This window comes from Fistularia commersonii, chromosome 32 (genome assembly GCF_037954325.1).
Source record: "Fistularia commersonii isolate RoL2024-O1a breed Wild chromosome 32, RoL_Fcom_v1.0, whole genome shotgun sequence".
Classification (NCBI taxonomy): Eukaryota; Metazoa; Chordata; class Actinopteri; order Syngnathiformes; family Fistulariidae; genus Fistularia; species Fistularia commersonii.
Genome location: NC_141315.1, coordinates 3,760,868 through 3,774,341, shown reverse-complemented (window position 1 = coordinate 3,774,341; position 13,474 = coordinate 3,760,868). Strand labels below are relative to the sequence as shown.

The following is a 13,474-nucleotide window of genomic DNA, read 5'->3' as shown; positions in this document are numbered from 1 at the left end:
TTATTATTATTATTATTATAGTAATCCTTGTGCGTCTGAGTGCATTTTATGAAAGGAAAATTATTCATATTGTTGTCAGGTCAGTTTATATTGGGACAGAGCTTACAAACTGAAGCTGTGTGTTTTGGAGGAGCTCAAACAGACAAAATGAATGGAATAAAATATTGAAATATTAAATATTTAGAAAATTAGAGTATACATTGATTTTTGGGGTTGTCCACTTTGTGACTATTTTTTCAATATTGGGCTTAGATAATATATTGATGAATATCCCGTTGAAATCATCTGACGATACTGCAAGCGATTATATAACAAGGGGAAGAAATATATTTATATTAGTGACAAATCACTTTTTTTATACCTGAAAATACTTTTAATGACTAGATACAACACGATGTGTGCTGCAGTTGAATACTGCATTCAGTAACTGTTCAAAAAAATGAAAATAATTGTCATTAATGTGGAGACACTATTTTTCAAACCCAAGTAGATACTGTGGTATTGGACACAAACACACTCACACGCATGCACGCACACACAAAAATATTCATGCATCAATATATCCAGGATCATCTAAGATCTCTATCCAGAAGAACACAATCCTAGGAGTAGCTAGGGTCCTGTGCATGATCCTTAAGCTAGAGGCTTGAAAGAGCTTGAACGAGACATATGTGGGCAAGAAGAGGACATTTTCATCAATACTGATAAATAATTGCCCCAATATAATATAGATAATGTAGTTTGTCTCATTCCTTGGAGTGCTATCAAATTAGTAACATTTTTAGCCATGTCTTCCAGCTCTTGTCCAAATGCCACATTGCTTGTCATCCTGCAACGTGATTTGTGGAAACAAAGTGTAAAATGTCATGTTAAATGTTAAAACTTCACAAAGAATTGACACTATTCAAACATTTCTTTCTAGTTCAAATTTTAAAAGAACAGTGTTTGAACAGTTATATTTAGCAGTTACTCCTGCTAATACTGCATTTTAGTTACAAGTGTGTGTGCACAAAGACAACTTCATGGGCTTAGTACTCACAGAAAAAAACTTCAAGTGTAAGAAAATACAGAGATAAATATAAAGTCTGTTAATTTTTGTAAATTCACACTGTTGTCATCACATTGGATTGTCATATACTGTCTATTATAAAAATTCTCACATTACTGAAGTCATAAAATACAGTCTGACCATTTTTGAGGGATCAGATCTTCCTCTTCACTATGACATTTTTGTTCACTAAGGGTTCCAACAGGGCTACATTTTAAAATCTTTTAAAATCTGAAGGTCTTGGTGGCAAATAAATAAAGACTACAGAAACCACAGAGACTTTGCCTCTAACATTGTATGTTCAGAATATAAGCCCTTTTACTCTCTCTCTAAGGGAGAGTCAGACTGACACTTACCAAAAATATGAATTAGGATAACTCTATAAGTGTCACAAAATAAAATTGTGTATTACAGCTATCAGTTTTAATGATTTTCATATATTAAGCATGCATTGCCTGTTAAATCAAAGTAAAGTTTCAGCCTATTTTACAGGTTTATCCAAGAATCACACTTATAACTGTTAGGACAGGTGGGCCTGTACAGCAACTGAGGAACCGTGACGTAGGCTTCATGTATCTGTGTGTGGCTGAGGGACACCACACAAAATTGCACATAACAAAACTTTCAAACAAAATCACATTTTTCCGTGTTGGTAATGTCAGTAATGTGGGTCTGTGTTAACAACACACCACTGAGCAGTAGCGGTGGGTGCAGTGAAACTAATCTCACAGTAAATTGCACGGTTACCTCAGACCTGCCTGCGCCTCCCTCTCTTCATACCCTCATCCTATGACCAGAGTCCTCTTTCCCTCATCTGCCATCTGTTAGGACAAAAGCATTTTTGCAGCATATAAAAGTATCCCACCCAGACTAGCTGTGGTAGCAATAGCAATGACCCTCACTAAGAGGAAGTCCATGGAGTCCTCCAACTTTGTGTGCAGTCGCAGGACCTGCCGGTGAGTGTCTTCCCGGTTGCCCGAGTTCTCAATAACATGACTGGCCAAGCCACGCTTTTCATTGAGAGGCATCTGAGCAGCCACTCGCTGCTCGGCCTGCTCCTGGGTCAGGCGATCCCTCTGCATCAGGCGCAACAGCTGAGTAGCAGGGTCACTGAGAAGAAAGCGACAATAGAAGTTTCTCATAGTGTAGCCATTGTAGCCATCAGTAATCTAAAACCTGAGAGTTGTAGAACAAGGTAGCAAGATGAGGGAAGAGGCAATTCAGAACTCATGATGCTAGAAGCTTAAAGGTCAGATTTTCTTTACAGTAAAATGATGAGACAAACTTAAAGGTATTCACAAAATACAGTGTGCACAGTTTCCCTGCTTAAGCAAGAAGACAAATTTGCTTTTAAATGACAAAGTGACATTTTGAGTCACACTGACTTGGCTTCATTGGAAGGAGTTAATGTTTTTTCTCCAAGAAATTGTCTTGAAATGGTGTGGGGTTATTGAACACAGAAGGGGCCCTATGTGATCTGAAGAACTTTTCGGGATGCACAACGTGGCCATTTTAGACACTGTTTTCAAACCTTGTGTAACAGGAACTCTGACCCAAGGTCACTCACTGACTAATCTTTTTTTAAAGCAGTTAAAATAAATCCACAAATTACAATGTATGTCAGTGTTCTGCTGCTGCTGTTTTTCTCCCGTTCCAGTAATATTACACTGTCCACTGCCACTGACAGGCAGACACTGATTGACATTGCACATGAAAAGACTCCATGAGTGCTGGAAGTGGCAAATCATCACTGTGCCATCGAAAATACAACTGAAATGAGAATAAATATTCTTTTTAGATCACAATCCCTATCTGAAAAGTTGGCGTTAGTGAAGTCGAATCATTAGCTTTTTCTATGTCTTTTGGAGTCTTACCAGTAAACGACAACGGTGTGGTTGAGAAACTTGGTGAGTCTTCTGGTTTCAAAGAGAAGGGGAACATCTAGCACAACGTAGCGGTACCCTGAAAGGACACACATTGTGAACTGATCTTATATATTGTTAAATCTTTTACAGAGTGAAACAACTCGAAATAAAACTAAAAAGCTGTGAGGACTCCTGAGCCCGAAAAACACTCATTCATGAATTTGTCAAGACATGAACAAAATAAATACATAAATATTTAACACTAATTTTGACAATGCAAAAAATAATGTAGATATAGAGCAAATACAACAAACCAGGAAACATTTTCAGGGAAAGCTTAAAAGTGTTGACAACATCTGTGATGAGGGCATTTTTTTAAGCATATAAGAAATTAGTTAAGTTATAATTTCAAAATAATAGACTACGCTGATTAGATATCTTCTAACCTCACTTTACACCAATAAAATAACTAATCAATATTAATACAACTAGTGATAAAGATTTGACAGAAAACTCTTCAACATAATGTCCATCTCTGCGCTGAACTATCCAATTGTAGTTAACTATATATTGTTATATCTATACCTATATAATTATATAGCAGAAGTATGCAGAATGAAAGAGGTGATAACTCTGCAGATGATTATCAAACGACACTTAAGGTCTTTCTAGAATTTATCACAGGTGTAAAAAGGAACCTTAAAAACTACACACAAAATTGACCTAAGGACAATACCCTTTTTGAGAAGACAGTGAACCAGTTCTAATAGACTTGGCTGTTTCAGTGTTTTAAATAAATAAGAAGCAGTTTGATGTTTTGTGTTTTTTTTTTCTACTGTGCCAAAAAGTAACCAAACAAAAAATGATGTGCTCATCCCTTCTCATTAACATTATAGCAATAGAAATTTTTTTCCATGCTAATTTTTAAGATAGAAGCTTAAGTTTTTGTTCCACTCTGAGGCAGGCTTTATTTGTGAAAATGCAGGAGATTTTATTCAACAAAAGAAATGCAAACCCTTACTTACTGAGATTTTATTTGCTTCAGTGTTTTTGTTTTGAGTTTCACCAGAAATCCTAATCTACAATAGTTATGATTTCAAGATGCGTCTGCAAACCTTGGTTTGCTAAATTCACTGCACTGACTGTTATGAGGTGAGAAAATAACCCGAGTGCCACCCTCACCTCTGATGAAGTAGTAAATAATCTCTTTGAGCATGGCTTTATGAATCTCTGGATGGGTGATGGAATTCAGTAGCTTCCTTTTTTCTTCATTTGTGAAGATCAGCTGGCCAAGCTTCTGTCTGTCAATCTCCCCATTCTCAAGCAAGACCTCTGGGCCAAAGTGGAAGACAATGCGGGAGTAGGCAGTGGTGTGCGGCTCCACGACTGTGTTAGAGAAACCTTTTGTTTAGACAAATGTTTTCAAGCAGTATTTGTAAAAAGCATACAATACTGAAACACACTGAGAAGCAGAAAAATATAATATCATACAGATTAACCAAAAACCTGAATGAAAATACATATACAAAATATAAAAATATTTGTTCCCCATCAGCTGGACAGTCAACTTGCTCTGTGACCTCTTTCATCTTCACTGCATACTGTCACTAAAACATCACAAGTGCCTTCAGCAGAGAAGGCTTGCATGAGTCATGCTCAAATCTGCTTTCTTCTAACCTGCTATTGTCCATATCAGTAGAACAACATTGCCCCTATTGCATTTTATATATATATATATATATATATATATATATATATATATATATACACATACATAGAATCATGCATGCACGTGCGCACGCTCAAACGTGTGCGCACACGCGCACACACTCATGCACACCTTAAATGATCTGATACCATGTAACTGTATTTTTGTAGCATTTTTTTGCATATTATTTCTCAAATCTTTCTGAAACACTAAAAAATGTCATGAGTAAAATGTCAAGTCATTTTAGAGTATCTAAAATTGGCGAACTTCGACTTCAAATGTGATGTGATAAGGCAAAAAATTTCTTTAAAATCACCAAAAAACCTACTTGAGGGTCAGAACAGAAGTTCTAAAAAAATGTCTGTTGTGACTTTTTTCTTATACTTAAGTAGATAATCAGAATCAGAAATATTTAGATTTCACAGAGGAAATTAAGTGGTCTCAGATGCTCCATATAAAAAGAAATAAAACAAATAAATATGAAGAGATTATCAGGAATAAATAAAATAGGATAATAAAGATAATAAGACGAAATGTAATGGGTGCCCGGGCTTAAAATAAATAAGTTAAAAACGAATAGAACCAGATGGACAGTGACATGAGGAAAGGTGATATAGTGTGCTCTTATTACCGGATATATTATACTGAATTATAGTCTAATACAAAGAAAAGGTTTCAGACCATCTTGATATTTATTGTGCCATATGGTACTGCTTGACCAATTCGTCCAGATAGATTTGCCCCAAAGACTAGAATTTGAGTTGGTTTTTTTTCCTCACTGTGTAAATGTTTTAAGTTGCAGAGGTGGAGAGTTCTACATACCTTTCCGGGCCACAACATCAGCATCAATAACAGGGCACCCGAGCTCCCGTAGCATTGAAGACACTGTGCTTTTTCCTGAGGCAATACCACCTGTCAGTCCCACCAGGTACATCTTCGAATAAAAACATTATCGTATTTAAATAAACAAATAAATAAATAAATAAATAAATAATAGAGGAGTTTAGTGTTATTGTAAATTTGTGGTTTTAGTCACTCACTTGGGCCTTACTGCATAAAATGATATTGAGTTTGATGCACTTAGTGTTTTAGATGTCACATCTGCCTCTCTTAAGTGAAATCTGACTTGGGGTGGAGTTCGAGTACGATTTCTGACACGATGAGACAGCCCCCAGGTAAGTTAATATCAGAGCAGAGCTTCAGTAACAAAATGTTTCAACTTTGCGTCAGATTAAGTCACAGGATGGTACTGCTGCTTGGTTTAGAGAGCACTGGGACAAATTTTGACAGGAAATCAGAAACGCTGAGTGCTGCATTACTATTACCCCCTCAGCAATCATTAAGAGCAATACAATAGTGTTACACTGTCACAGCTTGTTCTTTTCAAAATGTCTTTAGACTAAACAGCTTTAAATCTGAAAGGGGAGCGACATTAAAACAAATCGAAAAAACAACAAAAACCTTTTTATAAAAGAAGTTCAATAAGAAATGTCCCGTCGTGTATGCATTAATGTTGTGCAGTGTTGCACTTCCTTCTCTTTCACTTATAAACTTCTTCCACTTGTTTGACTGTTTATTGGCGGACCCGCCAATAAACAAACAAATGGACGAAGTTCATGACCTCTGCTGTCAACGCACCAAAACTTTATGTTCTTTGCTAATCATCCATTTTTAGTCTTATCTGAGCTGACTGGTTATAAAATGCACTCATTTGAAGGACATTTTAGTTGAAGGGACTAAATGTCAAAAGATCCCCCGAAAGGAATCTCTGCCGCGCAGGGTTTCAACTACGTCAAGTGACGTAGAAATTCCCAGACTCATGTTATTTTTGGCAGCAAAATAAAAAAATTAAAAAACAAAATATATATATATTTTATTCAATAAATTGTCTCACCTTGTAGTCGCCCGATACTCTTTACTACAACTGAATGAACGGTTTTATCCGCGCAGACAGCGGTGGGGGCAGTAAACAATTACGATGGCTAACTACCTAGCGCTAGCAAAAGTGTCGATCAAGTCGAAACGACCACAAACGTGTAAGCAAATCGACCGTGCGCCATTTCCGTCTCGTCCTTTCAATTGTTCTTTCAAGCGAATTCGGTCAAAGACACTCGTACAATCGGATATTGTTTCCTAAACTCTTGACTTGAACTCATTTGCTACTGCCCCGGCATTTTAGCTTGACCGGTGTCACCTCATGAAACATCCGACGTCCTTTTCATTTTGCCACAAGTTCCTCATTCACGGTCCAACGCCGTTTGCTAAAGAGGAGCCATGTTTATTTTGCCATAAAAAAACATTTCAGCATTGAAATATGAACCCCGCATCACGATTTAAAAAAAAAGAAAAAACAAATAAAAATAAACTGAAAAGACAATACAGGTCAAAATCATTTTTTTAAAAATTAGTCCTGTGAAAAATATTCTTCTGCTCTCTCGTCAGAATTAGAGACGAAGGAGAGGCTGGTTGAAGGGTGAGAATGTTTGGACCGTTTTCCTTTGTGGACCATTTCGCTCCCGTTCTCTCCATCTTCACGCTCCAGACGGCCTCTTTTTACAAAGTGTTCAATCCTGGACTCCAAGCTTTCGCAGCGTGGGCGCTCCAGCAACGGTCGGTAGTTCCTCTGCCTGCTGCCTTCTACGAGCACGCAGTGGCTGGAGGATGCGCCACCTGTGTGCGTGGTGAGGAATCAGACTAGTTTAGTGCATGCATAAAGAAACATCATTCTGAAAGTATTTACCATATGCATAAAGATATCTTAGGACAAAAGTGGTTATCGGGGGTCTTCCATAACATTCTCCACAACTATCTCACCTATGGCCTCTAAACCCTGCATCATGCCATGGAGGATGTGGCTCTTGACAGCGCTCTGGGTCCAGTGCTGCTGCAGGGTGGACAGCACATAGTTCACCTCCTCAATCTCCTGTTTCCAGCTCAAACCATCAAAGTTGCAGTCATACAGAACCAACGGGTAATCCACTGCCATACTGGATGGAGACAAGAGGGATAGCCAAAATAAGCCAAATAAGACCAGAGTATTACAGGACTGTCTCAGAAAATCAGAATATTGTGATAAAGTTCTTTATCTTCTGTAATCTTCTTCTTCTTCTTTTGGCTTTTCCCGTCAGGGGTCGCCACAGCAAGTCAACTTTCTCCATCTAACCCTATTCTCTGTATCTTCCTCTCTCACACCAACTACCTTCATATCCTCTCTCACTACGTCCATAAATCTTCTCTTTGGTCTTCCTTGAGAGCTCTTGTCTGGCAGCTCCAATTCCAGCATCCGTCTACCAATATATTCACTATCCCTTCTCTGTACATGACCGAACCGTCTCAGTCTGGCTTCTCTGACTTTCTCTCCAAAACATCGAACATGTGCCGTCCCACTGTGCAATTACAAAAACAAAAATGTTATACATTCTGGATTCATTACAAATCAACTGAAAAAATTGCAAGCCTTTAATTATTTTAATATTAATATTATATTTTAATATTTTAATATTTAATATTCCTTTCTCAAAATATTAGAATATCATGAAAAAGTAATTTTTTTTTTATTGCATTACAGAAGATAAAGAACTTTATCACAATATTCTAATTTTCTGAGACAGTCCTGTATACAACAACATTTTTGCATACTGTGAACTGACCTATACTGGGGCTTCCTAGGGTTATTCTGAACATCCAGGAGCTGATTGATAATCTCAGCAGCTTCAAGTTTTTGTCCGATCAGAAGAAGCACTGCCATCATGCAGCGAACCTGCAACAGAACACAACAAGTTACACCTTTACTTGCAGGTAGCGTCAACAAATTCAAGACTTGAATTAAATGGGAGTGAAGGCTATCTTACTGACTTACTATACATTGCCACTGAACCCTGCTTTTATGGAAACTTTCAAAATTGATTTACTTCTTTAGGAGTCAAATATTAAACCTGGTTATATGGATCTTGCAATATGAAACAAAAGTTAATCAAGCCAATTGTGTAGTAACACAATAACAGCTTTTGTATTCATTCACTTTTCAAGTATTATTCAAGTATTTGCACTTGCCAACCAACTAGAACTAATCAATATGCTTTTATTCACACAAGGAGGTTAATTCTTTAACAATTTTGGAGCTTGCAGTGCTCTGATACCTGGTGGTAGAGGAATGCAAGCCCTTTAATTTCAAAGATGAAGAGGTCATAGGGGTCTGCATTGGATGCGTGCTCAGGATGCACCGGCTTGACGGCAGCAGACAAAATGGTCCTCTCAAACTGTAGGACTCCATTGCCCACATCCATTTTGCAGAGGTTACGGAAGTCGTGGGTGCCCTCGTATCTGTGCACGGGGTCAAAGGGGTGTGAGTGAGACCCGTGTGAGCTGGAGTATCTGTTTCTGATTTGATTGTTCACCCACCGTTTTACAGCACGTGCCATCATGTCTATATCCAAAGAACCTCGGGGGAAGTAGTAGCGGTACGTTCGAGACTTACAGTCGAACCGTGCGCTGAACCCCTCGGGTGCTGGAGCCCAGTCCAGGATCCTAATGTCCATGGGCAGGACTCTGTTCAGCATCTTCACATAGGGAAGTTCAGCTGTGGCAGCTTTTGTCTTGACACTTGTACCAAGATTTTCTGGGAGAATGACACCCAATCCTCCACAAAACTGTGTAGAGCGCAGGTCGATGGTTATCACCTGTGTCAGGAAAGCAAACAAACACATCATGTTCCCAATTGAAAAGTTAGCAACGCAGGTTGGAAATTTTTAATAGATATTTAATTTTTGTTATGAGTCAGTCTTACCTGGGAAAAAGCACTGACTCCTTTGTCGGTGCGTCCACAGCGGTGGTAGTTGGAGCTCTGTCTGTCCTGGATGAGTCGTGTCTTGAGGAGAGCCTCGAAGAGCCTGGCCTCCACCGTGTTCTCCGTGTTCTCCTGAACTGCAAAACCATGGTAGGCCCAACCCAGGTAGGCCAGACGCACGGCTACGTGGCGCCGAGGATGCGCAGCGAAGTCAAAGGGACGCTCCTTGCCCGCCTTCCTCCCCTTTCTACTGCCGGTGGCATTGCTGTCTGACCTGTTTATGTTCTCACTAGGACAGGAGCTGGCCACCTTCTCCATCCCAGGTTCCCCTCCTTCTTTCAGCTGGGACCTGAGTTTCTCCAGCTCCTTCTCCAACTCCTTTATCCGCTGCATTAGATCCTCTGACATGCTTCTTGGGAAAGGGTCACATTTGAGTTGTATTACAGTAACTTCAATATGAAAACAGTGACAGTACTAAACAGTGCTAATTCCCCATATGCCCTCCAACTGTAGTATTTTTCAAAGTCTACCTTACCTGAGTATCCTCAGAATAAATCAGCTTCTTCTGCGGTCGCTACAAAATCCACTGTGGATTCAATCAAGTTCAAATGTCACCAAATATTTAGCAAATGTTTAGTTGTAAACTGAGATACAATGTGTGGTTCGCCGAGTAGACCGTCCTACAACTTCTGTTCATTAATGCCGTAAGTTTATAGAAAAATATCCTTAATAAAAAATAAAATAATAATTTTACCTTTGTTTTTAGGCCTCAGTGTAGTTGATAAATTTGTATTTTCTTCATTTACACCCCCTTTTTGCAGCTCCTGCTGCTTCACACATGCTACTTTGACGTAGCGTAAGTCGGTCCTATTTCGGAAGTGCACACACTTCCGGTATAAGGTTTCTGGGAAATGTATTCAAAAAGTCACCTTACACTGGAATAACAACTGAAATACAAACTAGTGCAACTATATTAGCAATAACAATCATCATTTTCTCTGGAAATGGCAAACATGTTGTTGAATTATGTGTAGTCTAGCAGATTTTGGTCTAGAATAAGGGTCGGCAACCTTTAACACCCAAAGAGCCATTTGGGCCCGGTTTCCACGGAAAAGAAAACACTGGGAGCCGCAATTACTTTTTGACGTGTAAAATAAAGGTACCGCTGTATATGTTGCTTTTCCTTATGTCTAAACTTTGTATAAACAAAGTCTTGACAAATTGTTTTGGCAGGTATACCGGCTTCTGTGACGTTCATCTTGAATGTCGAAAAATAATAAATATAATTTCATTTTAATATTTCAAGATTAGAGTAATCTTCCAATTTAGAACGAAAATTAAAATAAAGGAACTAACACAAATAAAATAGAATCAATTAAATACTTATAGAGCCGCAGTGTAAGGATGAAGGAGCGGGCTGCTGACCCCTGGCCTAGAAACAGTTCCAATGACAAAAAGACAGGAGGCAGAGCTAGAGGTCATAGAGATGGAGATGCTAAGGTTCTCTTTGGGAGTGACCAGGATGGATAGGATCAAGAATGAGTCTATCAGAGGAACAGCACATGTTAGATGTTTTGGAGAGAAGGTCAGAGAAGCCAGACCGAGATGGTTGGGTCCTGAACAGAAGAGGGATGGTCAATATATTGGTAGACGGATGCTGGAATTGGAGGTCTAGAGGAAGACCAAAGAGAAGATTTATGGACTTCGTGAGAGAGGATATTGTGGTGTTTTAGTCAGGGAAAACACCTGGTTGATGGTAAAACGTCCGTTTACTAAGCAATAGCTGTTTTTGGCCATTGCCACGCCAAACAAGCCTGCAATACAACTAACTGTTCCCGATCAATTCCAGGTTCACACAGAAAACAAGCATCAACATAAACCCCAACATTCGTGATTCACTACAATATGAAGGGAGTTGGTGTGAGAGAGGAGGATACAGAGAATAGGGTTAGATGGAGAAGGTTGGTTCAATGTGGCGAACCCTGAAGGGAAAAGCCGAAAGGAGAAGAAGAAGACTGTCATAAAGTTGGATCAGGTAAGAATAAGATAAGAATACTTTATCAATCCCCATGGGGGAAATTGGGTTGTGGCAGAAGCATAAACAATAAGTGTGAATCAAAACATTAAAAAGGACAGAAAAACAACGGGAGAAGGATAGAAATAGATAAACCGCTACGAGAGGACTGGAGTAAAGTGACTTGAGTGACAGTTGCAGGTGGTGGTGGTGCAGATGCAACTCCGACCGGTCAGATCTGTGTGCCGTCCAAACTGTCGGTGCACACTCGGATAGCCGTAAGCACAAAGGAGTGTCTGAAGCGTTGGGTTCTGCACCGAATGAGGGGTCGTTCAGGAAAGCTTCAATATGTCCATCACCACTGTTTCCAGACTGTCCAAGTTTAGTCCCACCAGCTGCTATAAACTAGTAGCAGGTCTGGAGAAGCTCACAACTCACGCCGAACGACCTTGGTCTCGTCAGGAAGAATATCATGCTCTGAACTTCCCAGAAGAAGTTTTTATGTTATGTCTAGTTTATTATTTATGTGAGCCCAAAGGTACTTTTACGAGTCCACCATCTCCACCATCTCCACCCTGGATGGTGTCTGGGGTAGGTCTCCTCCGGTTCTTCCTGAAGTCCACCAACACCCCCTTGTTATTGGTGATGTTGAGGCGAAGGTGGTTGATTAAGTTGTTATATCGATGTCATGATTTTAAAGCACTCAAACGCACTGGTTTCAAAAATCTGACCAGTTTGTTTGCACATTTATCAACACATTCAAAGTAAATGTTTTGGATTGCTACACTGAATGTTCCAAAAACTGTCGGAATGTGATCGAGACGCTTCATCTTTCGCGAGATGATGAATCAGCCGAGCTTCCATTGCTCTTTCGTCTTATGTCCAGACAAGTAAAAGGTTAGGAGTAACTGCCAGCAAATGATCTCAAAGGCAGGTCAAAAAGGTTATTTGTTCCCTTGAATTTTTTTCTCTAATTAATTCTGGCCTTCGTACCTGAGGCAAACTGGTATGAGACAGACATTATCTTTCATGCCACCTGTTACATTTCTACAAAGCCTTACCATTCCTTACAAACATGCTAAATTCCAATTATTAAACTATATGTAGCTGTTTATCTACTCAGATACTAATACCTTTAAGACCGAAAACGTTTTGTTTATTGTGGTTTTAAATTAGTTTACTTTTGAATTTTATTCTTCGATGAGTTCCATGCTTCTCTAGGTTATTTTTCTGAAGCAAAAGATAAAAGACGGATAAACAGCTGGGGATTTTCAATGATGAGTTTCCAATTTTTTCTATTTTTATCTAGGCTCAACATGGAAATATCTCACATGTTCAACATTTATCAGATACGATTTTAATTGATTTTATTGTATCCATTATCTCCTTCTAACACAGGGGTGGGCAATTATTTTGGCTGGCAGGCCACATTTCTTATTTTATTTTTATGCACAGGCAAACTAGGTATTATGTAAATTGAGCAAAATGAAACATGCAATTTTGAATATTTGCATTTATTTCAACTTTAAAATCATTAATGATCATAGAAATGTACCAACATTATTTTGTATGTAATCATCCATACAAAATTAAACAAAAGGAAAAAAATTGGGAGTTTCTAAATTCAATATTGATTGAAAGTACTTATTAAAATATTCAAAGAAAATAGTTTGGCGGGCCGGATAAAAAAGCAAAACGGGCCGGATGTGGCCGTAAAATTCCCAGGTCTGCTCTAACAACCAGTCCAGTGTACCTCGTCTCTTGTCCAGTGACACCTTGGATGGGCTCCAGCATCCCCGTGACACTGAGTGCAGGATAGAATTAGATACGTTAGACTTTATTGATCCCAGATAGGAAAATTCAATTGTCACAGCCATTGTAACTGCAGCATTACTGTGAAGAAAAGTGTGTAAAAAGTAAGCGGTAGATACTGGATGGATGGACTCCATTCTAATTCCTTGGAACCGAACATTCCTGGTTTGATTCAGGCACTTCACAAACACTGTCGAATTGTTATTGAGCAAGACACTGAATCCCCAGCCATGATGAGTTA

The 13,474-nt window shown here is 38.9% G+C and overlaps 2 protein-coding genes across 6 annotated transcripts; both read right to left on the bottom strand.

The window, feature by feature from the left end:
- Positions 1-911: 911 nt before the first annotated feature.
- Positions 912-6,814, bottom strand: dcakd (dephospho-CoA kinase domain containing). 2 transcript variants are annotated; one of them, XM_086139921.1, is made up of 6 exons: positions 6,516-6,814; positions 5,444-5,555; positions 4,096-4,299; positions 2,923-3,010; positions 1,951-2,158; positions 912-1,869 (listed from the first exon to the last, which is right to left on the bottom strand). In XM_086139921.1, the coding sequence occupies exons 2-6, from the start codon at positions 5,553-5,555 to the stop codon at positions 1,831-1,833; spliced, it is 651 nt and encodes a 216-aa protein (XP_085996047.1). In that variant the 5' UTR covers positions 6,516-6,814; the 3' UTR covers positions 912-1,830. The 2 variants fall into 2 exon arrangements, with proteins under 2 accessions (XP_085996047.1, XP_085996046.1); XM_086139920.1 differs by having other exon boundaries at positions 912-2,158; positions 6,516-6,813.
- On the bottom strand, positions 6,515-10,274 carry pus3 (pseudouridylate synthase 3). 4 transcript variants are annotated; one of them, XM_086139918.1, is made up of 8 exons: positions 10,162-10,274; positions 9,943-9,993; positions 9,408-9,819; positions 9,023-9,300; positions 8,761-8,944; positions 8,272-8,381; positions 7,436-7,608; positions 6,515-7,291 (listed from the first exon to the last, which is right to left on the bottom strand). In XM_086139918.1, the coding sequence occupies exons 3-8, from the start codon at positions 9,813-9,815 to the stop codon at positions 7,026-7,028; spliced, it is 1,419 nt and encodes a 472-aa protein (XP_085996044.1). In that variant the 5' UTR covers positions 9,816-9,819; positions 9,943-9,993; positions 10,162-10,274; the 3' UTR covers positions 6,515-7,025. The 4 variants fall into 4 exon arrangements, with proteins under 4 accessions (XP_085996044.1, XP_085996041.1, XP_085996043.1 ...); XM_086139915.1 differs by having other exon boundaries at positions 8,761-9,300; XM_086139917.1 differs by having other exon boundaries at positions 8,761-9,300; positions 9,408-9,816.
- Between the last annotated feature and the right edge of the window lie 3,200 nt (positions 10,275-13,474).